This window comes from Oncorhynchus mykiss, chromosome 20 (genome assembly GCF_013265735.2).
Source record: "Oncorhynchus mykiss isolate Arlee chromosome 20, USDA_OmykA_1.1, whole genome shotgun sequence".
NCBI lineage: Eukaryota > Metazoa > Chordata > Actinopteri > Salmoniformes > Salmonidae > Oncorhynchus > Oncorhynchus mykiss.
The window spans coordinates 33695882-33721683 of record NC_048584.1 but is presented as its reverse complement, the minus strand read 5'-3'; the positions used below and the strand labels follow the sequence as shown (position 1 = coordinate 33721683).

General features: G+C 41.0%; 1 protein-coding gene across 3 annotated transcripts in view; it reads right to left on the bottom strand.

Annotated features, from left to right (window-relative positions):
- Positions 1–25802, bottom strand: part of LOC110499362 (KH domain-containing, RNA-binding, signal transduction-associated protein 2) — a 126194-nt gene that overhangs the window by 65831 nt on the left and 34561 nt on the right. For all 3 annotated transcript variants that reach the window (XR_005037988.1, XM_036956222.1, XM_036956221.1), the window contains exon 3: positions 6039–6155. Coding sequence is in view for 2 of the 3 variants with exons in the window: in XM_036956222.1 (XP_036812117.1) it covers positions 6039–6155 (117 nt within the window). In the remaining variant the exon portion in view is untranslated. The remainder of the gene's footprint in view (positions 1–6038; positions 6156–25802) is intronic.

The following is a 25802-nucleotide window of genomic DNA, read 5'->3' as shown; positions in this document are numbered from 1 at the left end:
AACCTGCTCCACTACAGCCCTGTCGATGAGAATGGGGACGTGCTCAGTGCTCCTTTTCCTGTAGTCCACAATCATCTCCTTAGTCTTGGTTACATTGAGGGATAGGTTGTTATTCTGGCACCACCCGTCCCAGGTCCCTGACCTCCTCCCTATAGGCTGTCTCGTCGTTGTCTGTGATCAGGCCTACCACTGTTGTGTCGTCAAACTTAATGATGGTTGGAGTCGTGCATGGCCATGCAGTCGTGGGTGAACAGGGAGTACAGGACGGGACTGAGCACGCACCACTGGGGAGCTCCAGTGTTCAGGATCAGCATGGCAGATGTGTTGCTACCTACCCTCACCACCTGGGGCACCCTGTCAGGAAGTCCAGGATCCAGTTGCAGAGGGAGGTGTTTAGTCCCATGATCCTTAGCTTGGTGGTGAGCTTTGAGGGTACTATGGTGTTGAACGCTGAGATGTAGTCAATGAACAGCATTCTCACATAGGTGTTCCTTTTGTCCAGTTGGGAAAGGGCCGTGTGGAGTGCAATAGAGATTGCATCATCTGTGGATCTGTTTGGGCGGTATGTAAATTGGAGTGGGTCTAGGGTTTCTGGAATAATGGTGTTAATGTGAGCCATTTACCAGCATTTCAAAGCACTTCATGGTTACGGACGTGAGTGCTTCAGGTCTGTAGTCATTTAGGCAGGTTGCCTTTGTGTTCTTGGGCACAGGGACTATGGTGGTCTGCTTGAAGCATGTTGGTATTACAGACTCAATCAGGGACATGTTGAAAATATCAGTGAAGACACCTGCCAGTTGGTCAGCACATGCCCGGAGCACACGTCCTGGTAATCCGTCTGGCCTCGCAGCCTTGTGTATGTTGACCTGTTTAAAGGTCTTACTCACGTCGGCTACGGAGAGCGTGATCACACAGTCATCCGGAACAGCCAATGCTCTCATGCATGCCTCAGTGTTGCTTGCCTCGAAGCGAGCATAGAAGTGATTTAGCTCGTCTGGTAGGCTTGTGTCACTGGGCAGCTCGCGGCTGTGCTTCCCTTTGTAGTCTGTAATAGTTTGCAAGCCCTGCCACATCCGACGAGTGTCGGAGCCGGTGTAGTATGATTCAATCTTAGCCCTGTATTGAAGCTTTGCCTGTTTGATGGTTTGTCGCAGGGCATAGCGGGATTTCTTGTAAGCTTCCGGGTTAGAGTCCTGCACCTTGAAAGCGGCAGCTCTACCCTTTAGCTCAGTGCAAATGTTGCCTGTAATCAATGGCTTCTGGTTGGGGTATGTACGTACAGTCACTGTGGGGACGACGTCCTCAATGCACTTATTGATAAAGCCAGTGACTGATGTGGTGTATTCCTCAATGTCATCGAAAGAATCCCGGAACATGTTCCAGTCTGTGAAAGCAAAGCAGTCCTGTAGTTTAGCATCTGCTTCATCTGACCATTTTTTTATAGACCGAGTCACTGGGGCTTCCTGCTTTAATTTTTGCTTGTAAGCAGGAATCAGGAGGATAGAGTTGTGGTCGGATTTACCAAATGGAGGGCGAGGGAGAACTTTGTACACATCTCTGTGTGTGGAGTACAGGTGATCTAGAATTTTTTTCCCCTCTGGTTGCACATTTAACATGTTGATAGAGATTTGGTAGAACTGATTTAAGTTTCCCTGCATTAAAGTCTCTGGCCACTAGGAGCGCCGCCTCTGGGTGAGTGGTTTCCTGTTTGCTTATTTCCTTATACAGCTGGCTGAGTGTGGTCTTAGTGCCAGCATCTGTCTGTGGTGGTAAATAAACAGCCACGAAAAGTATAGCTGAGAACTTTCTAGGCAAGTAGTGTGGCCTGCAGGTTATCACAATATACTCTACTTCAGGTGAGCAAAACCTAGAGACTTCCTTGGATTTCGTGCACCAGCTGTTGTTTACAAATATGCACAGACTGCCCCCCCTTGTCTTACCGGAGTGTGCTGTTCTATTCTGCCGGTGCAGAATGTATCCCGTTAGCTGAATATCCATGTCGTCATTCAGCCACGATTCCGTGAAGCATAGGATATTACAGTTTTTTATGTCCTGTTGGTAGGATATTCTTGATCGTACCTCGTCTAGTTTATTGTCCAATGATTGCACGTTGGCGAGTAATATTGAAGGTAACGGCAGCTTTCCTAGTTGTCTTCTGCGGGTCCGGACGAGGCATCCGGCTCTTCATCCTCTCTATCGCTTCCTTTTGTGAATAATTGGGATGTCTGCCCTGTTGGTTGTTTGGAGAATATCGTGTGAGTCCTGCTTGCTGCTGTTGTTGTTGTTGTTGTTGAAGAAATCTTTGTCTAATCCGAGGTGAGTGATCGCTGTCCTGATATCCAGAAGCTCTTTTTTGCCGTAAAATACAGTTTCAGAAACATTATGTACAAAATAGTTTACAAACATAGCGGAAAAAAACACATTATCATTATGGGGTATTGTGTGTAGATTGACAAAGGGGAAAAAAATCTAATTCAATAAATTTTAGAATGAGGCTGTAAAGTAACAAAATGTGGAAAAAGTGAAGGTGTCTGAAAAGTTTCCAAATGCACTGTATGTTTTAAATCTACTTGTGAATTTGACTGAATAAAGCTATGATCCCCCCTTATATCTTCATGTAATGACGTGAAAAATATTGCAAGATTATTATCAATGACTTATCAACAGCTGTAACAAGTTGTCCAGTGTAGAAAATCCTCACTGGTGCCCTTGTTTATAGAATGAACCATTTATTTTGACCCAATCAAAATAGGGCCCTCATGATTCTTTTGGTTCACTATTGGATTTACTTTGGCTGAAACAGTTGTGAAACATATTCAAGAAAACAACTATTTGAGCTGATATTTTCTGTATCCATTTGAAAATACTTACTCAGTCAGACTGCATATTCCTCAGACACAACAACACAGTGGTCTCTGTTGAAATTACCAGCAGCATACCACCCTGCATACCACTGCTGGCTTGCTTCTGAAGCTGAGCAGTGTTGGTCCTGGTCATTTCCTGGATGGGAGACCAGATGCTGCTGGAAGTTGTGTTGGAGGGCCAGTAGGAGGCACTCTTTCCTCTGGTCTAAAAAAAATATCCCAATGCCCCATGGCAGTGATTGGGTGCCACTGCTCTGTGTAGGGTGCTGTCTTCTGGATGGGATGTTAAACAGGTGTCCTGACTCTCTGAGGTCATTAAAGATCCCATGGCACTTATTGTAAGAGTAGGGGTGTTAACCCTGGTGTCCTGGCTAAATTCTGAATCTGGACCTCAAACCATCATGGTCACTTAATAATCCCCAGTTTACAATTGGCTCATTCATCCCCCTCCTCTCCCCTGTAACTATTCCCCAGGTTGTTGCTGCAAATGAGAACTTGTTCTCAGTAAAATAACGGAAAATAAAAATCAAATTAGTTTGTATTACACGACTCAAACAAGGGTCAGTTGGATTGTCTGAAATTCCCCAAGATAATTATTTATGCAAATATATGCATGCTCAAATATTCACCTTGTGAATCAGTACCTCTGTTGTACACACAATATGAAGTTTTCAAAATAAACTGATCTGGAGATATACCAATTGATACTGGATCTGTTCTGGGTAATGTATGAAAAAATATGCAAGTGCAGCCTCAATAATCAAATTAAATATGAAATAAAAATGTCTGTGAAGTTCTGTTGTGGAGCTGAAATGATCTTACAACCAAGCAAAACCAACATGTTTATACACAGGGACTGATGAGTGTGGAGATATTATGCCTTGATGTTATCTATCACAATCTACTCTTCGCATGCATCAATGCAGACTTGAGTCGGAAGAGATGTCAAACTGTTTAGTATTAAGGCAAGAAGCAGCATCTCCTTTGAATACATAAATCAGTGTTCAAATCAAGTCTCAAGAACAGTAAACATTGTGTATGTTGACATTTTAGGGTGGCCTACTTCATGGCAAGCTTTCCTGAGCCCTGCCATATGGAAAAAACACCAGAAAAATGCAGATCAAGGCTGTCAATTCCGATTGTGGTCAAAACGATGGATCAAGTCTAAGATAATCATCAGGGTATTCATACATGATCCTATTGTTGGAGTTGAGGTGAAAAAAAAAACATGTTGCAAGGGTGTTTACATTGCAATATGAGCACATCAGATGTGAGCTTTTTGCAATCCAATTCACCTCCTTCCCTCAGACTTTCTATTCACGCTCACTTCATATAAAGTCAATTGTAAACGTGTCTGCAAGGTTATTGCAATGTTGTGCTCATAAAGAAGGGACATTTGATTTGGTTCCAAAAAGAGCAAAACATGTTTACTCAAAGGCATCATCATTGCCTTGCTACAATGTCAATTGTTCACCACTGACAATAGTAACAACAGGTGTATTGTTTTATAGGCATGTTTACTGTGTGCATACCCATGGTGATACAGACGGTCGTCTACACAAGACGTAAGAAAATGTGAAATGTAACAAATACAGGAGATAACTGACGTGCTTGTAGAGTATGTCTCAAATAATCTAAACGAAGGCAACCTCCCATAAAAGGCTTTGACTATTATACATTCTCTAAGTACCAAATGCCAGTATGTAAGGGGGCAACATTCACTAAGCGTAAAACATTTAGAGCTTCAATGCTCAGTAGAAATACGTTTTTGCTCAATAACTCTGACAGCTATCAGAATTAAAGTGTCCACTGTGTAGGGTGTTAGAGAACACGGTTCTCCTTTTCCATCACTGAGGTGGTACAGTTCAGTAGTTCTTTTATCACCCTCTATAGATGTGTGTATTCATGTGTCCAGGTCTAACAATATCTGTTTTTATCATCCTCTATAGATGTGTGTATTCATCTGTCCAGGTCTAACAATATCTGTTTTCATCATCCTCTATAGATGTGTGTATTCATGTGTCCAGGTCTAACAATATATGTGTAACATTATACAGCTGCTGTACACTGGGACCTACTGAAGCTCCAGTAATGTCCTGAGTGAGCTACTTGGACCACCCAGACCTTTGACTTTGTTCTCTAGGCCGGTGTTGATCCTCAGATAAGGCTGGTTTCAGGGGACCACGAGTCAGTGAGAATGAATAGCCTGGCTGGAAAGCAAAATGCTCTCTATACGTAAAGCCCTATTACATTTATCTTGGCTATAGAAGCAGACATACTGTGGCACAGTTACTTTCATAATTTTGTATTTGAATGCAATTAAGGTTGACCTCTCAATTAAACATGTTGTGCATCAGGCTAGCATTTGACAAAATACCGGGATATTTTATGTAATGAATGTCATTGAGCCTCATTCAGAAATTTCTAAAGATGTTTTTTCGTTTTTTTTAACCCCTTTTACTCCCAAATTGTTGTGGTATCCAATTGGTACTTACAGTCTTGTCTCATCGCTGCACCTCCCGTACAGCCTCAGGAGAGGCGAAGGTCGAGAGCCCTGTGTCCTCCAAAACACAACCCAACCAAGCCGCACTGCTTCTTGACACAATGCCCGCTTAACCCGGAAGCCAGCCACACCAACGTGTTGGAGGAAACACCGTACACCTGGCGTCCATGTCAGTGTGCATGCGCCTGGCCCGCCACAGGAGTCACTAGAGAACTATGGGCAAGGACATCCCTGCCGGCCAAACCCTCTCCTAACCTGGACGCCACTGGGCCAATTGTGCACCGCCCCATGGGTCTCCCAATCACGGCCGGCTGCGACAGAGCCTGGACTCGAACCAGAATCTCTAGACCACTGCGCCCCTCGGGAGGCCAAATATGTAATACATGTTTGGAATATGTTTGTTTTATATGCTTGTGTTTTGTTTTTATTTTATTTTTTCTTTGTATTTCCTATTTGTTGATTGCATTTCGTATTTGTACTTGATGCCTGTATTTTTGTATTCTGCATGGCTTAGTTGAAAACGAGACATTGGTCTGAACATAACTCCCTGTCAAAATAAAGGTAAAAACAAACCAAAAAAGGTTTTCTACATCATACAGTAGGTAATACATTGAAGGTGAAAACATACAGACAGTCAGGGACTACATTCCAAGGAGGTGTTGTCATCATACCTTTCCTTTGTCCCTCATGGAGCCTTTTCCGAGGATGGACATCTTTGCTCCTGTTTCTTCTTGTAATCTTTTCATGGAATTGCCCCGTGGACCCAACAGCTTCCCAACAAAATTAAACTGCAACAGAGGAGAGGAAAGGCAATGTTTCTAAAACAGCTTCCTTGACAGTTTTCAATTATATACCTATTACATACTGAAGTAAATGGAAATTAGGTTACATACTGCAAGGGGAAAAAAGATTAGAGAAAAATATAGATTACAGTTGGCTAACAATCAACCTTTTTTTAAAAACCTCTTGAGGATTAGCCCCTTTTTTTATTTTAATTTTTAATTTTCGCCTAAAATGACATACCCAAATCTAACTGCTTGTAGCTCAGGCCCTGATGCAAGGATATGCATATTCTTGGTACCATTTGAAAGGAAACACTTTGGAAATGTGAAAGGAATGTAGTAGAATATATCACAATAGATCTGGTCAAAGATAATACAAAGAAAATACCAACTGTTCTTTTGTATTTTTTTGTACCATCATGTTTGAAATGCAAGAGAAAGGCCATAATGTATTATTCCATCCCAGGTGCAATTTAGATTTTGGCCACTAGATGGAATCAGTGTATGTGCAAAGTTTTAGACTGATCCAATGAACCATTGCATTGGTGTCCAAATGTTGTATCAAGACTGCTCAAATGTGCCAAATTTGTTTATTAATAACTGTTCATGTTCAAAATTGTGCACTCTCCTCAAACAATAGCATGGTATTCTTTCACTGTAAAAGCTACTGTAAATTGGACAGCGCAGTTAGATTAACAAGAATGTAAGCTTTCTGCCAATATCAGATATGTCTATGTCCTGGGAAATGTTCTTGTTACTTACAACCTCATGCTAATCTCATTAGCCTACGTTAGCTCAACCATCCCGTGGAAGGGACACCGAACCCGAAGAAGTTTTCACTATTGCTGAATAAAACAAAAAAAGACATGGAAAAACAATTCAACAATGTTCAGCCATGTGTGCTGCACAATACCCATGTGAATGGGTCTTAATCTCATCTGAGGTAGAACATAACAGCCTTTATGTTCCAAATGGCACTCCATTCCCTTTATAGTGCACTAGTTTTGACCAGGGTCCATAGGGTAGTGCACTATATATGAAATATGGGGAATATTTGAGACACAGACAGTTATCAGCTCCGTCCCTTAGTTAAACCGCTGAGGCTTAGTCAGTCATGTCTTATTATTGCTCAGGGTCATCAATGTTGTATGGAGAGGAAATAAAACATGGGCACCAGCCAATACAATTCCTGGGAATGATCCAGAGGTCAGAGCCAGGAAAGTGAGAAATAATGATTTTCTTCCCATTGGGAAATCAAGGAATCACTATCCAGATGAGGAACTATCAAATGCCTGCCTTCAGGCACTGGCTAACAGAACTAATCTCAGACTGTAGACTTGCTGTTGGACAAAACACTCAGGATATTACTGTTACAGTCTTTTTCTTTGTCACTGTTGGAGATTTGCAGTGACCACAATGGTGACCCTCAACATCATAATAGAAGTGATTTAGTTGAGTCCTTTGCTAATGGAAAAGTAATTATTCTCAGACTATTCATTCAATAAAACCACAATCAGAACACCAATTTGAAACACCCCATGGGTTATTAAGTCATTTAGATTTACAACTGCCATCCCCAAAAATCCTGTTGAGGTCTCTCCCGTTGTTCTCATTTCTCGACCACTCCGCCAACATTTTCAAATGAATGACTTGACCTTCAAATGTTTGTTGTGACCAGCTGATAACTCAACCTCCTCCAGAGCTGAACAGTTGGGCAACTACCCATCTAGACATCTCCTGCCCTGGCCTCACGAATTACTATAACCTATTCATAACATTACACGAGGACCCCCCTCCCCATCCACTGAGGCTCTACAGCCTATTCAGCCACTAGGAGCCATGGTCAACTGTTTTCTGTATTGCAGCTGCAAACTGGCGGATACCGAAGTGGCACATGACTGCTACTCAGCCTATCTTATCTCTGACATCATGAAGGACCGCATGAAAAGCAAAAGGATTCGGTTCGGAGAAGTCCAACATACATCGCCAACAGAGCTCCACTCTACCTCCATCCATCTCTTCTTTCTGAGGTGATTGAGTTGGGTATTCTGTCTTCTCTGGGGCTGCTTTGACAGGAATATCCTACAGCTGGCTGGGAGCCCTGGAGCAGATGGTCGCCACGACTACAGTGAGAAGTAGCTCGCTGGGCGGCAGCAGAACAGTGGCCTGTTCTCATTACGCTAATGAATGTCTGGAGCCACTCTTAGGCTCCGTGGTGGGCAATTTCGGCTTTAGAAGGGGGCATGGTTCAGTGTTAAATGAGGTTTGAAATGATGCAAGCCACCCCCTGCAGCCCCAACACCGATAAGGCTGAGGATGTTAGCTGGGTGTGTTGCTGAAGCAGCAAATTTGTATGGGGATTTTTATTTTTTACTTGTGGAATTACGCAGGTACTAATCTAAATAAATAATGGGAAGATTGTGTTTATATCAAGAGTATGGCTATGACTTTATGTACAAAGGCTGTGAGGTTTGTTGATGCAGATAAACAAAAACAAGTATTATGTATACCTTCTAGTAAAGGCTCGTTACAAATCATTTGTTCAAATCCAAATTACTACAAAGTGTAAATAGAATAATTTTGGACTTAAAGTCAGTATCTTCCAAAACAGAGATTTGCGAGATTTAGGGAAAAATATGACTGGATATTTGAGGGTTGGGTTTTGATTTCAATCATGCTCAGTCATGCCCACTTGTCCACTAGCACGGGATGGTAACGCCTAGGGGGAATGGTCATGCATGGAGAAACAGCTGCGCTGAGTACGCTCTATCCTGTAGTAGCAGCAGAATCAACCTACAGACAGACCTGCCCAATAGCATGCAGCGCCACTGACTTTACATGAGACAACATACAGATGTAGAATCTTAATTTGAGACGGTTTGCGACAGCAAGATAATAACCTTTCAGCAACAGGACATTAATTATTATGTGGATTATAATTGTAGGTGGACATTTTTGTAGGGGTTGATACATGTTTTTGTAAGGGAAAATCAAATGAAATCAATTTCAGGCTTGGTGGTCATTCGTCACAAATTATGATGGCCTTTTTGGGATATTTCAAATAGATACAACAGGTTTAGACTTTACAGTTAAATATTTATTTTTATTTAACTTGGCAAGTCAGTTAAGAACACATTCTTATTTTCAATGACAGCCTAGAAACAGTGGGTTAACTGCCTTGTTCAGGGGCAGAACAACAGATTTTTACCTTGTCAGTTCGGGGATTTGATCTTGCAATCATTTTGGTTACTAGTCCAACACTCTAACCACTATGCTACTTGCCACCCCAGGTAGCCTAGTGGTTAGATGCTTATTTACAAGCCCATTTCCAACAATGCAGGGTTAAAAAAGTAAGAGAAATATTTGCTTAATAAAAAGGAAATTGTAACACAATCAAAACAATAACGAGGCTATAAACAAGGTGTACCGTAACCGAGGCAATGTGCAGTAGCAGGAGGTAGTTGAGGTCATTGAGGTAATAGAGTATGTACATGTGGGTAGGGGTAAAGTTGACTAGACAATCAGGATGTGTTGCATCTACACTCTCTGAAAAAAGGGTACTAAAGGGGTTCCTCGGCTGTCCCCATAGGATAGCCCTTTTTAGTCCCCGGTAGAACCTTTTTTGGTTCTAAGTGGAACCCTCTGTGGTAAGGGTTCTATATGGGACGCAAAAGAGTTCTACATGGAACAAAAACGGGTTCTCAAAGGGTTCTCCTATGGGGACATCCGAAGAACCCTTTTAGGTTCTAGATAGCACCTTTATTTCTAAGAGTGCACAGCTCAGGACAGTCATGCTCCTGTGAATCTGAGTACCTGTGAATGTGTGAGTAAATTATGTTTACACATGAGTCTCTGTGACAGAGAACTGCTCCCTTGCTCCAAGGGCATATGTTTTTTTTGAAGTGGCTGACATTTTTTTTCTTCTAAATGTTTTTACAGACGGTACACTGCAAACCAGTTTGACCACTCAACTCGAATCAGCCGATTTTCTTTCAAATCTATTAGAATCCATTTACTAAAAAAATTGTTAAACCACAGACTGAAGAGGAAGCGAGACATCCCAGTCCCTCATTTTTTCTGGTTCAAACACAGTCAATGAACCAAGCAGACCAGACCCAGCTGCTTTCGCATTGGTGCCTATGGGTGAACCCCCCCATCTTTATCTTCATTCATCCAAAATGTTTTGATTGACAATCCTATGTCTACTTGCTAATACACCACTTACATTTAGTTTTGTAATTTAACCAGTAGAATGTCTGCATGCTCTTCATCTAACACAAATATGAATATTTCAAGTATCATGTTGCAAGTTTAAAATTGTCCATAGATCCTGAGATCCATAGATCCTGAGATCCATAGATCCTGAGATGTATAGATCCTGAGATGTATAGATCCTGAGATCCATAGATCCTGAGATCCATAGATCCTGAGATGTATAGATCATGAGATGTATAGATCCTGAGATGTATAGATCCTGAGATGTATAGATCCTGAGATGTATAGATCCTGAGATGTATAGATCCTGATATCCTGAGATCCATAGATCCTGAGATCCATAGATCTTGAGATGTATGCCCTCATATCAGCAATGTTGTTTGTGAGAAGTCACTGACGTGACCTTTAAACACACTTGAAATATGAAGAAAATAATCACAGTGACATAACCGAGACAATCACTACTAGCTAGAGCACATCTCCTTAGAGACGAGCCCCGAGATTTCAATAAAACAAAAGGTGAAACGTCCTCAATAAACACTGTGGCAACCTTCCCACTGAATGTCACACTGAACGGAAACGGCTGCAAATGACTGTCTTGTCATGCAGCTCACAAAGGAAGTTTACATGGCTGTAATCTATTGAGCCTCTCGCACAGCACATTTGTCTTCCGACTTCAGCACTTCACAGTTGGTCTATTTGAAATGCATTGTTCTCTTTCCTGCAGTCAAATGGCCTAGTGGTCTAATGGGTGGAATGGTATTCATATTTTTCATAATTTCGTAATTAATAAAGGTTTTATTTTTACGCAGAAATTCCAGTGTTTCTATGTCAAACAGTTTTGTTATATTTCACTCGTCTGTGATGCATTTACAGTGTAATATAACCATGTGTGAGGTGTATACTTTTGTTTCAAAGTAGATTTGTTTAACACTACCAAGAATCACTCTGGTTTAGCCCACTGCAGTAAATTGCTGTCCTTGCCTTTAGTGCATTTGCTGCTCTCTGAATAGCTGTTGTTGTTCATTGCCCATGTTTACGGCTGGATTAACGCAAATTATGCGTTCCGTGAAGACTACAAATTGTTTAGAGCAGAAGACGCCCGTCAACAATTTCCCCCCCATTTTTTTCACTTAACATGTGGCGGCATCTCACCTGTGAATTGGTTGATGTTTAAAATGGCATTATCCTTAAGCAAAAGAGCTGTTTACCTCGTATTACAACAATATAGTGGTTAATCTAACTGTATTGTTGAACAGTGAATTCACTGCAATGCTGATGGTAATGGTACAAAGGAGTCATTGATATTCAGAATCCTCTTTGCCTATTCAAGAAGCAATGGTTTGAAATAGGCTTCTTCTTAAAGCTGGAATTGTCCTCCAGCGATTTTTGAACTTTTACTGTTTGAAAAGCAATATCACAAGTATAAATACAGTAAAGTACACACACTAAAGGCCCCCGAAAATATGTTTTGATCAAACTATAGTTTTTTACACACAACTGCAAACTTAAAGCTAAGCATCAGTATAGAGACAAAGTAGAGTTGCAATTCAACGGCTCAGACACAAGAGGTATGTGGCAGGGTCTACAGTCAATCACGGATTACAAAAAGAAAACCAGCCCCGTCGTGGACAAGGATGTCTTGCTCCCAGACAGACTAAACAACTTCTTTGCTCGCTTTGAGGTCAATACAGTGCCACTGACACGGCCCGCTACCAAAACCTGCGGACTCTCCTTCACTGTGAGGTGAAGTAAAACATTTAAACGTGTTAACCCTCGCAAGGCTGCAGGCCCAGAAGGCCTCTGCGCTCCTCAGCTCGGCAACAAAGACTATAATAACGGGGGTGGGGCAGCCAGTGGCGCTGTTTCCCCCTAGTGCAAATTACATCTTTAAGAAACAACAATAAAAAATGGAAACCCTATGAAACACTTGACAGATCAAGGGGACATTAGAGTAACATTAGAGAGTACTGTCCTTGGAGGAGGCTCTTTTAAAGACAGCTAAAACTGTCATTATGCTCCTTAAAGACAGCTAAAACTGTCATTATGCTCCTTAAAGACAGATAAAACTGTCATTATACTCCTTAAAGACAGCTAAAACTGTCATTATGCTCCTTAAAGACAGCTAAAACTGTCATTATGCTCCTTAAAGACAGCTAAAACTGTCATTACACTCAGTTGGAGAGCAAAGAGGAGTCAGACTACAACACACTTAGGCTACAATACGCATAAACAACACAATTTCACACAGCATACCAGCAGACAATTGGAGGTGTAATCCTAATACAGGATTACACCTCAAAAAGGTGTTCCTCTTTGATGGATTTCAGGTGTGTGTTTGTGCACTGCACCCTAGCCCCCCACTCCAGTTTTGTGAGGCCAAATGAGATCTGCAGATGGTCTGAGACAGTCAGAAAGTCCCTGCTTGTTTAGCCAGCTGTGCTATTGGGTAATCCCAGTTCTGGCCTGATAGGGGGATTATAGCCTGAGGCGGAGCGGAGGTCTGTCTGCCTGCCTGCACTTTAATGGCTGAGGGATGACTGGGCGTCTGTGGACAGCGGCATTAGTTCCACAGAGCTTAGACACTGGCAGAGAGAGAAAGAGAGAGACAGAGAGAGGAGAGAGGAGAGAGAGACTTTGCACATCGTTACAACACCGTACATAACATTTGAAATGTCTCTATTCCTTAAGAACTTTTGTGAGTGTAATGTTTACTGTTCATTTTTAATTGTTTATTCCATTTGATTTATTATCTATTTCACTTGCATTGGCAATGTAAACATGTGTTTCCGATGCCAATAAAGCTCCTTTCAATTGAGAGAGAGAGAGCAAGAGAGAGAGAGAGAGAGAGAGAGAGAGAGAGAGAGACAAAGAGAGAGAGAGAGAGAGAGAGAGAGAGAGAGAGAGACAAAGAGAGAGAGAGAGAGAGAGAGAGAGAGAGAGAGAGAGAGAGAAAGCACTCTGCTAAGTGGAGGCCAGAAAGAGATGGCTGAGACTACAGGGCTAATGAGCCTCCAGAAAGAAATGTCTTGGGTTTGTGGAATGGATGAAATGTACTGTATTTGTTTGGAGAAATGTTACTGACAGCGTAATGCTATTGTAAGGGTTCTGGCAATACTATATTTGAAATCTATACTTGGAATTAATTTGGAAAGGAGAGTTGAAGGCTACATTCTATCAACAGAACCGTTTGCTGACAACTAAAAAAAGCCAAATGGAAACGCCTCAAATAATGCTTAGTGCAAGTAATAATCATGAAAATCTATGAGATTCAATTACTTTTCATCCTGAACTTGGAAAAAATATGGAAAAAACTCAACAATCATGGGGACTATGTGTGTGTGTTTGTGTGGTTTAACATTCAGGGGATGCTGCGTTTTCTCACATTGTTCCCCAATGAAACAGGGATGTAAAGACACAGCACAGCAGGAACAAGTTTGTGATGAATCTGTTGCATTAACATACAGGGGGCTGGCAGCACAGATATAGACATGTAGCCTTGGTACAGGGGGCTGGCAGCACAGATATAGACATGTAGCCTTGGTACAGGGGGCCAGCAGCACAGATATAGACATGGAGCCTTGGTACAGGGGACTGGCAGCACAGATATAGACATGGAGCCTTGGTACAGGGGACTGGCAGCACAGATATAGACATGGAGCCTTGGTACAGGGGGCCAGCAGCACAGATATAGTCACGGAGCCTTGGTACAGGGGGCCAGCAGCACAGATATAGACACCCTTGGTACAGGGGGCCAGCAGCACAGATATAGACACCCTTGGTACAGGGGGGCAGCAGCACAGATATAGACATGGAGCCTTGGCACGGGGGGACAGCACCTCAGATATTGTGTAAACAAACAGGACATTAGGACTGCTTCCTGTGAAGGAGAATAGCTGACAGGTTATTAAAGCCATTATCCCTACAGATGAGACTCAACAACCCCACAATGAATGCTCCTGGTCTGACTGGACTAACTGAATGTGGACCGTGAAACAGAGTCAAGCGTGACAGTCTTACGCTCTCTAAGATCAGCAGTCAGTCACACAGTTTTCTGAAGGAGAAATAAAAAACACGATGATGAAATGTGTGTCTATAACTTGTTGTTCTATCTCAACATTTGCATATATTTGCTGGTTCTTTGTAGGGTTGCAAAGGGAGGGTATATTACTGGAAACGTTCAAAGTTTACTAGTAAACTACCAGAATTTTGGCATCTTTCAAAGATTTTATGTAATCTATCACAAGACATCTAGTGGCCCTTTTGGGTACTTCAGATTATCAAAGGTCTCTGTAATGATCTCTGGCCCATTGTATGGCCTTATCACATGTAAAATATAATAAATAATTGAATAAGATACATTTTATTTAAAAAAATGGAATGACAAAGCTGTAAAACATTATCCTAAATACAAACCATCAACTTACTGAATACCATTGCTGTTAAATATGAGGGTTTCTGTAACGTCTGCTTCCAACTCACACCCTCAAACATGTAGATCCCCTGAACACAGCTCACTTTCCAGCCCACTTTCCAGCTCACTTTCCAGCCCACTTTCCAGCTCACACTACTGTTGCCCTTTTGGGCCCCCTGGGTATGACCTTCTGCCTGCCCCTGGACCCAGCTACCTGCCTCCTCCTGTGTATGACCATCTGCCTACCCCTGGACCCAGCTACCTGCCTCCTCCTGTGTATGACCTTCTGCCTGCCCCTGGACCCAGCTACCTGCCTCCTCCTGTGTATGACCTTCTGCCTGCCCCTGGACCCAGCTACCTGCCTCCACCTGTGTATGACCTTCTGCCTGCCCCTGGACCCAGCTACCTGCCTCCTCCTGTGTATGACCTTCTGCCTGCCCCTGGACCCAGCTACCTGCCTCCACCTGTGTATGACCTTCTGCCTGCCCCTGGACCCAGCTACCTGCCTCCAACTGTGTATGACCTTCTGCCTGCCCCTGGACCCAGCTACCTGCCTCCTCCTGTGTATGACCTTCTGCCTGCCCCTGGACCCAGCTACCTGCCTCCACCTGTGTATGACCTTCTGCCTGCCCCTGGACCCAGCTACCTGCCTCCTCCTGTGTATGACCTTCTGCCTGCCCCTGGACCCAGCTACCTGCCTCCACCTGTGTATGACCTTCTGCCTGCCCCTGGACCCAGCTACCTGCCTCCACCTGTGTATGACCTTCTGCCTGCCCCTGGACCCAGCTACCTGCCTCCTCCTGTGTATGACCTTCTGCCTGCCCCTGGACCCAGCTACCTGCCTCCACCTGTGTATGACCTTCTGCCTGCCCCTGGACCCAGCTACCTGCCTCCACCTGTGTATGACCTTCTGCCTGCCCCTGGACCCAGCTACCTGCCTCCACCTGTGTATGACCTTCTGCCTGCCCCTGGACCCAGCTACCTGCCTCCACCTGTGTATGACCTTCTGCCTGCCCCTGGACCCAGCTACCTGCCTCCACCTGTGTATGACCTTCTGCCTGCCCCTGGACCCAGCTACCTGCCTCCACCTGTGGTCCTTTGCAATAAATACCTTCTGTTCCCTGCGCTTGAAACCAGCTCGCTCCCCTCGTGTTCATTACAGTTTCAGCATGAAATATCCTTATATATATATATTTTACAAACTTGCATTTATTTTACTATGTCAATATGTACTGGTTGTCAATGTTTTGTGGTCAAACTGGTGGCGGTTGTGACAAAAGTCATTTAATTGAACATAATGCCATTGTTGATTAGATGCTTTTTTCATGAATTAGGCTATTTTCTCTTGACCCGTATGGTCTATCTACTATACACCATTGAACAATATGGACACAGATATAATAAATTAACACTATATATGAATAAAAAAAACAAGTTATTCAAGTATAAATGACCAAAGTTACAATGGATTGCCATAGATTTTATTTGAATAACTTTGGTAAAATACCAGTAGCTTTGCAGCCCTAGTTCTTTGACAAGCTGTTAGTATCCAGAAAGAACTGCCTGGCTATTACTAATGATTCTTCCTATGCAGTGTCAAAAGATTACACTCTGCAGTGCAACCCTTCTCCTTAGATCAGAATGTTTGGGGGTGTACAAGTTTTCTGCCGGAGGCAGATGTTCAACTGAGCTAACTACAAGCTAGGAGGAAGAAGCAAACACTCAAGACCTCTGCTTTGCTCTCAGAGGAAAACAATTTATGCCTGAAGCCTCTCTGCAGCAAGCAAAAACACAGTATCACTACTTTTGAATACTATCTCATAAACAGCTTTGTGTACAACAAAGTAACCAACAGGTCTGTCTCAGCAGGCGTCCAAAGAAAAACCCAAGATACCGTCTTACATCCACTTAACTTTTCCTACAACGTGTTGTAAGGTCCTATTCAGGGCCTTATCTATGTTTAACACCTTTCAACAAGGTCGGTCCTCCTTTGGGACAATGGATTTCTTTGGCAATACAATGGGATTATTCTATGTGCAAAGCACAGATACACCGCTATGTAAAGGTCACAAGAACTGAAGACTGATAAGCCTGAATGGGTGAGGCTCACAGGACCAAATGTCATTGCATGTGTACCTGGAGGGAGACTTTTCCTTTGGAAAAAACCTCAAAGGCTCTTTAAGCCAAACAAATGACTCGGAATTCTTTAAGGGCAAGAAGCTGGGGTTTTGCTTATCAGGGCACACAGGTAATGCAATTTTGAGATAATATATATGTTACATTTGTATCACTACTATAACATTTGTTTATATTGCAGGTTTATGTATTTTAAAGCTAGAATCCTTAATTGAAAAAAATGCCAAAGCAGGCACCCTGCCTCTGTTTTGGTATAAGCCTGAGGGATGGGCCTGGAGAAATGTTAACACTCTTAAATTCATAGACAGGGATATGGATTCATGGACTGACCATCCATGATATAAAATGTATAGTTTTAACCAGGCTTTGAGGATATACAATGTTTACATTTACATTGTTTACAAACATTGGAATAAAACAAGTTTATATTTTGAGTTCTCATGGGGTACAACCATTGAACTAAGCAGTGAGGCAGTTGTACTGTAGTCTTCAAGAATCATAATTAAGTTATGTCCAAAAATGGATGTAGCCGCTTTAAATGCAATTTAAAAGCCAAAAATACATGACTGGGAATATTTCAAGGGCAAGAAGCTGGATTTTTTGTTTATCATGTGTCATGACTGTCCACGAGAATTCAAATAGGTCAGATCAGGTTTGCAGTGAATAACTTCAATCAGGGGGGAGAACTAGGGGGGATTAACAACTCACGTCTTGTTGTAAATCAAGGGGAGAATATGTAGGTCTCTCTCTCTCCAAATCCACCAAAGGAATGTGCTTTGTCTCAACAGACCTTTTTCCCGCTGAAACTCTAACATGTTCAAAAGCAACTACTGGAACAATATTTATAACCTAAAACGTGGGGAATGGTCAGAGGCCATCTATTGAACATTAGTGCCATTTTGTTTGTTATTTTGTGATGTCATTAACAATGTTATAAAGGAAATACTGTAACTTGGAAAGTATACCCACTACATGTACGAAGTTTCCATACTATGTATGGTGCATGTAACATGAAAAATTATGAAAGTGTTTTTGTTAAGAGATGTATGTGATTTGAGAAACTATAAGAGATAATGGTTTTACATTACTTTGTAACTGACAAGTCATGCCCCATGTCCGCCCCTTTCCTGCAAACTGTATAAATGATGGGTAAGAAACTAAAATAGCAGACCAGAGAGAGATCAAGCTGCAGCATGTTTAAAGTGGTATAGAACTTTTAATCTCGACATGAGGTAGAGACGATCAACTCACCTACCGGACAATCACTAGTACGGATGGTTAGCTGTCCTAAGTGAAGTATCTTCGAAAGAGAATTTAAGTAGGACTATCCCACTCTGCTCAAGTTATTGCATTATGCTACTCTCATCACCCCACTGGGAACCATCGACCTGGCTGGCTAGCCTATCTTCAAAGAAGCATATTCAGGAGCGAAATAAAATAAAATAAACTCTGTTCAGGAATACACGACAAGTCACCGGATACCGGACAACTACAAAGAAGGACAACAGTATGAAAACTGTCAGAACCATTTTGGACAATCAGAGCCTTACAAGCATGCCGTGAAAAGGCCCAACTCCCTTTCCAAGGCGGCCCTGTCCACCTAGAGAGATCTGGTGAACCAAGACATTTCACGTAAATACATTCATGATTTCTTACTCAAAGTGGCCGGTGGTTCGTGTGCAAAGTACATGATTACTGTAAGTGAGAGAAGTTTCTAAATGTACCAATGTTAAGTGTCTCTGTCCCTCTCTGCCCCCCCCCCCTCTCTATCTCTTTTGTAACAAGCAGCCATGTTGTGTCATTCTGCTAGGGACCTGTTAACGTATTAAGTGTGTATGTTTATCCTATGTTACCATTAATTAGCTAGTACATAAATAATTCAACCAATTTGTCTAGTATTGAATCATAAGTAAGGCTCTGTTTTTTTAACATGCAAGGAGGTTACGACTGTTCAGAATGATGATATGATACGAGGTTATGAGGTCATGATTAATTAGTTGATTGTTTATATGATGTGATAGGTAAAGACCTTACAGAGTTAAATTTGGGAGATGGTAACTCTTTAAAGAACCGCTCTCGTGGTGCCCCAGATCCTGATGAGTTAATTGTTACATGATTACTTTAATCGGGACACAATTAATTATAATTAATAATTAATTATGGTTAGTTGATTAGATAAATAACAGTCATCAGATTAATGTTAAAGTCAAGTCATGACACATGGCAAACAGTTAATGCAATTTTGAGATAATACACGTTACATTTTTATCACTACTACAACAGTTTGTTAATGTTGCAGGTTTTACAGCTTTTAATCTGCAGTATAATTATATTTCTCTGCGCTGGAATGTTTCTAATCAGGAATGTGCACTTTTAAGCCAATTATAAACCAGCCGAACAGACATGGAGAAGTATATGCAACATGTATGACAATGAGGCTAACCGTGTCAATGTCCTAACTGAGTAACATACTAAATGGGGTTTAAACAGTGCAGGTAAGATGACATTGTATAGGTAGCAGTGTGGTTAGTGTGGACACAGTCTGCAGCATTGTGTATGTTGAGACTTTCGTTACTGTTTTGGCTGCAGTTATCCAGGCGTGATGAGATTACTGCATGAACTAATTCACAGGGATGAATCTTGAATCTGTAGGTGAATAGCGGGATCTTGCTGTGATCAAACTGCATACAGGATGACAGTAAAACTCCACAGGTTTATTTAAGCAATAAGGCCAGACGGGGTGTGGTATATGGCCGCTGTAAATTGACTATATACCACAAACCCCAGAGGTGCCTTGTTGCTATTATAAAGTGGTTACCAGTAAAGTAGAACAGTAAAAATACATGTTTTGTCATACCCGTGGTATACAGTCTGATATACCACAACTTTCAGGCAATCAGCATTCAGGTGTCGAACCACGCAGTTTATAGTACAATTTTGAATCAAGGAGGAAATAGAAACATATGTTGCTTGTCAGTTGTTTTACTGCATTTATCTACTTTTGATGAATACATTATTTCATGCAGCTTTGACATACAAGGTTTGTGTGCTCTTCCAAACCAAATCCCTGTCTGCAGAAAACAATAAAGAATCAACCGTTTCGTGGAGAGCAGAGCACCTGAAAATCTATTCCAAGCCTAGGGGGTATTTGATGTGAATCAATTAAATCTCATTAAGACAGCAAAGGGAAATAAAAACAAACTAAATTCAAGCAATGGTAGAAATAAATAATCAGCATTCAAAATGTCAATTAAGCCCAGCGAGCTGTTGATTATCATGGCAAAGGTATGTGGTGTAGACAGAGCCCCGAGCATCTGTACGTGGTGACTGTTTGTTGCATTGCAGCATTAAAGCCGAAGCTTCATCCTCCCATCTGGGCTGGAGAGAAAAGACAAATAAAAAGGACTTCACAAATGGGACGGATTGCCTCTCGGGGACCTGTAAAAAGACTGCACATGTCATGAGAAAGTTGGAGCGGCTTTATTAGTGGAAGGTGCAGCATCAGCAAAGAAGTCAAACAAGCCTGTTATGCCTGACGCAGCTTTGTAAAATGGGTGTATTTTTTCATCGTCTTCAGGGAGTGCTGTCCATATGCTTATAGATTTCAGTGAATCAATCAGGGGTAGCTAACGTGGTAATTCATTTCTCTCAAAGACCCAGACTGACGTCACCCGTAGAACAGAAAAGTGCTTCATTTGACGATTTTGGTCCGTTCACGCGCTGATGATTGACCGTCAAACACTGACATTATAATTGTTTCTCGCTGTTGTGCAGGAAGGTTGGGGAAAGAAATAACATACTATGTTAGCTCCAAAGGCTTTTGGTTGATCACGCTGTGTATCTGACAGCTTGGCCAATCATGTGGAAGGCCTCTGAAAACAATTGGTTTGATGGTGATGCAATAAAGGTCAATACAACACAAGCCAAATCTCTCTTTCCACAGCTATTGATTGTTTTCAAAACATTCACAGTAATCTGAGAGGTGATGAGATATGAACAATCTCAACTTCCTCAGTATAGCAGTTGTTGTTAGACAATTCTTCAGTAGTACAGCAATTGTTGTTAGACAACTCTTCTGCAGTAGATTATTGGTTGTTAGACAACTCTTCTGCAGTAGATTATTGGTTGTTAGACAACTCTTCTGCAGTAGATTATTTGTTGTTAGACAACTCTTCTGCAGTAGATTATTGGTTGTTAGACAACTCTTCTGCAGTAGATTATTTGTTGTTAGACAACTCTTCTGCAGTAGATTATTGGTTGTTAGACAACTCTTCGGCAGTAGATTATTTGTTGTTAGACAACTCTTCTGCAGTAGATTATTGGTTGTTAGACAACTCTTCTGCAGTAGATTATTTGTTGTTAGACAACTCTTCTGCAGTAGATTATTGGTTGTTAGACAACTCTTCTGCAGTAGATTATTTGTTGTTAGACAACTCTTCTGCAGTAGATTATTGGTTGTTAGACAACTCTTCGGCAGTAGATTATTGGTTGTTAGACAACTCTTCTGCAGTAGATTATTGGTTGTTAGACAACTCTTCTGCAGTAGATTATTGGTTGTTAGACAACTCTTCAGCAGTAGATTATTGGTTGTTAGACAACTCTTCTGCAGTAGATTATTTGTTGTTAGACAACTCTTCTGCAGTAGATTATTGGTTGTTAGACAACTCTTCTGCAGTAGATTATTGGTTGTTAGACAACTCTTCAGCAGTAGATTATTGGTTGTTAGACAACTCTTCTGCAGTAGATTATTGGTTGTTAGACAACTCTTCTGCAGTAGATTATTGGTTGTTAGACAACTCTTCTGCAGTAGATTATTGGTTGTTAGACAACTCTTCTGCAGTATATTATTGGTTGTTAGACAACTCTTCTGCAGTAGATTATTGGTTGTTAGACAACTCTTCTGCAGTAGATTATTGGTTGTTAGACAACTCTTCTGCAGTAGATTATTGGTTGTTAGACAACTCTTCTGCAGTAGATTATTGGTTGTTAGACAACTCTTCTGCAGTAGATTATTTGTTGTTAGACAACTCTTCTGCAGTAGATTATTTGTTGTTAGACAACTCTTCTGCAGTAGATTATTGGTTGTTAGACAACTCTTCTGCAGTAGATTATTGGTTGTTAGACAACTCTTCTGCAGTAGATTATTGGTTGTTAGACAACTCTTCTGCAGTAGATTATTGGTTGTTAGACAACTCTTCTGCAGTATATTATTGGTTGTTAGACAACTCTTCTGCAGTATATTATTGGTTGTTAGACAACTCTTCTGCAGTAGATTATTGGTTGTTAGACAACTCTTCTGCAGTAGATTATTGGTTGTTAGACAACTCTTCTGCAGTATATTATTGGTTGTTAGACAACTCTTCTGCAGTAGATTATTGGTTGTTAGACAACTCTTCTGCAGTAGATTATTGGTTGTTAGACAACTCTTCTGCAGTAGATTATTGGTTGTTAGACAACTCTTCAGCAGTAGATTATTGGTTGTTAGACAACTCTTCTGCAGTAGATTATTGGTTGTTAGACAACTCTTCTGCAGTAGATTATTGGTTGTTAGACAACTCTTCTGCAGTAGATTATTGGTTGTTAGACAACTCTTCTGCAGTAGATTATTTGTTATTAGACAACTCTTCTGCAGTAGATTATTGGTTGTTAGATAATTCTTCAGCAGTACAGTAATTGTTGTTAGACAATTCTTCAGCAGTACAGTCATTGTTGTTAGACAATTCTTCAGCAGTACAGTCATTGTTGTTAGACAACTCTTCAGCAGTAGATTATTGGTTGTTAGACAACTCTTCTGCAGTATATTATTGGTTGTTAGACAACTCTTCTGCAGTAGATTATTGGTTGTTAGACAACTCTTCTGCAGTAGATTATTGGTTGTTAGACAACTCTTCGGCAGTAGATTATTGGTTGTTAGACAACTCTTCTGCAGTAGATTATTGGTTGTTAGACAACTCTTCTGCAGTAGATTATTGGTTGTTAGACAACTCTTCTGCAGTAGATTATTGGTTGTTAGACAACTCTTCTGCAGTAGATTATTGGTTGTTAGACAACTCTTCTGCAGTAGATTATTGGTTGTTAGACAACTCTTCTGCAGTAGATTATTGGTTGTTAGACAACTCTTCTGCAGTAGATTATTGGTTGTTAGACAACTCTTCTGCAGTAGATTATTGGTTGTTAGACAACTCTTCTGCAGTAGATTATTGGTTGTTAGACAACTCTTCTGCAGTAGATTATTGGTTGTTAGACAACTCTTCTGCAGTAGATTATTGGTTGTTAGACAACTCTTCTGCAGTAGATTATTGGTTGTTAGACAACTCTTCTGCAGTAGATTATTGGTTGTTAGACAACTCTTCTGCAGTAGATTATTGGTTGTTAGACAACTCTTCTGCAGTAGATTATTGGTTGTTAGACAACTCTTCTGCAGTAGATTATTGGTTGTTAGACAACTCTTCTGCAGTAGATTATTGGTTGTTAGACAACTCTTCGGCAGTAGATTATTGGTTGTTAGACAACTCTTCTGCAGTAGATTATTGGTTGTTAGACAACTCTTCTGCAGTAGATTATTGGTTGTTAGACAACTCTTCTGCAGTAGATTATTGGTTGTTAGACAACTCTTCTGCAGTAGATTATTTGTTGTTAGACAACTCTTCTGCAGTAGATTATTGGTTGTTAGACAACTCTTCTGCAGTAGATTATTGGTTGTTAGACAACTCTTCGGCAGTACAGTAATTGTTGTTAGACAACTCTTCGGCAGTACAGTCATTGTTGTTAGAAAACTTTTCTATCAAGTGATCAGTCGCCTTGTAATGCACAGTGCTCACTTACTATGCAGTGCCCCATAGAGACTGTGATTCATTCTGCTTGGGTTTAGATATAATTTGTATGGTATTTTCAATACATATATAACCTTCAGAAAGTATTCATACCCCTTGACTTATTCCACATTTTGTGTTACAGCCTGAATTCAAAATCACCCATCTGAACACAATACCCCGTAATGACAAGGTGAAAACATGTTTTAAAAATGTTTGCAAATTTATTGAAAATGAAATACAGAAATATCTCATTTCCATAAGTATTCACACTCCGGATTCAATACAGAATCACCTTTGGCAGCGGTTACAGCTGTGAGTCTTTCTGAGCTTTACACACCTGGATGGTACAATATTTGTACATTATTTTTTTTTAAATTCTTCAAGCTCTGTCAAGTTCGATGATGATCATTGCTAGACAGCCATTTTAAAGTCTTGCCATAGGTTTTTAGGCCCTTTAAAGTTAAAACTGTAACTACGCCACTCCGGAACATTCAATGTTGTCTTGGTAAGCAACTCCAGTGTATTTTTTGGCCTTGTGTTTTAGGTTATTGTCCTGCTGAGAGGTGCATTTGTCTCCCAGTGTCTGTTGGAATGCAGACTGAACCAGGTTTTGCTCTAGGATTTGGCCTGGGTTTATTTCTATTCCACTTCTTTTTATGCTAACAAACTCCCAAATCCTTGCCAACAACAAGCATACCCATAACACGATGCAGCCACCACCATGCTTTATTACCATTTATTTTCCAATTTTTTGCAGTTTTACTTTAGTGCCTTATTGCAAACAAGATGCATGTTTTGGAATATTTGTATTCTGTACTGGCCTCCTTTTCACTCTCATTTATGTTGGTATTGTGGAGTAACTACAATGTTGTTGAGTTTTTTCCTATCACAGCCATTAAACTCTTTAACTCGTTTAAAGTCACCATTGGCCTCATGGTGAAATCCCTAAGCTGTTTCCTTCTTCTCCAGCAACTGAGTTAGGAAGGACGCTTGTATCATTGTAGTGACTGGCTGTATTGATTTACCAAGTGTAATCTACAACTTCACCATGCTCAAAGGGATATTCAATGTCTGCTGTTTAATTTTTACCCATATACCAATAGGTCCCCTTTTTTGTGAGGTTTTTCGAAAACCTCCCTGGTCTTTGTGGTTGAATCTGTGTTTGAAATTCACTGCTCAACTGAGGGATGTTACAGATAATTGTATGTGTGGAGTACAGAGATGAGGTAGTCATTCAAAAATCATGTTAAACACTATTACTGTACACAGAGCGAGTCCATGCAACTTATTATGTGACTAGTTAAGCACATTTTTACTCATGAACATATTCAGGCTTCCCATAACAAAGGGTTACACTTGGTAAATCAATACAGCCAGTCACTACAATGATACAAGCGTCCTTCCTAACTCACTTTTTGAATCAAGACATTTCAGCTTTTCATCTTTAATTAATCCGTAAACATGTCTAAGAACATAATTCCACTTTGACATTATGGGGTATTGTTTTGCAGGCCAGTGACACAAAATCTCAATTCAGCCTCTGTAACAAAAGGAAATGTGTAAAAAGTCAAAAGGAGTGAATCATTTCTGAAGGCACTGTATGTTACTGTATCCTTCAGGTATGTATTCTAACAAGAACAAAATAAGTAATAGGAATGTTTGAACAATTGTTTCAATACGACATAGCTGATGAAACTATGGCTGCGTTTAGACAGGCTGCCCAATTCTGATAGGTAAAAAGAACATTTTGTGAAAAAAATATCAGAATTGGGCAGCATCTCTACATGCAGTCATTGTGATAGATGGCACCCAGTTATCTTTGATGCCACCCCTACTGCCAAAGATGACATGTTCTAAAATCTCACTCAAATTCCATCTGTGGTGGGGTCTTGCAGTATCATAATAATCTTTATAAATTCAAATAGTCCAGACGCTATAGCACTCGATCACTCGACCAATCAAGGCACAGATAACAGTATGGCAATTCGTTCATAAGATGTGATTCCCCATAATCAATTCAATTCAATGGGCTTTATTGGCATGGGAAACATATGTTTACATTGCCAAAGCAAG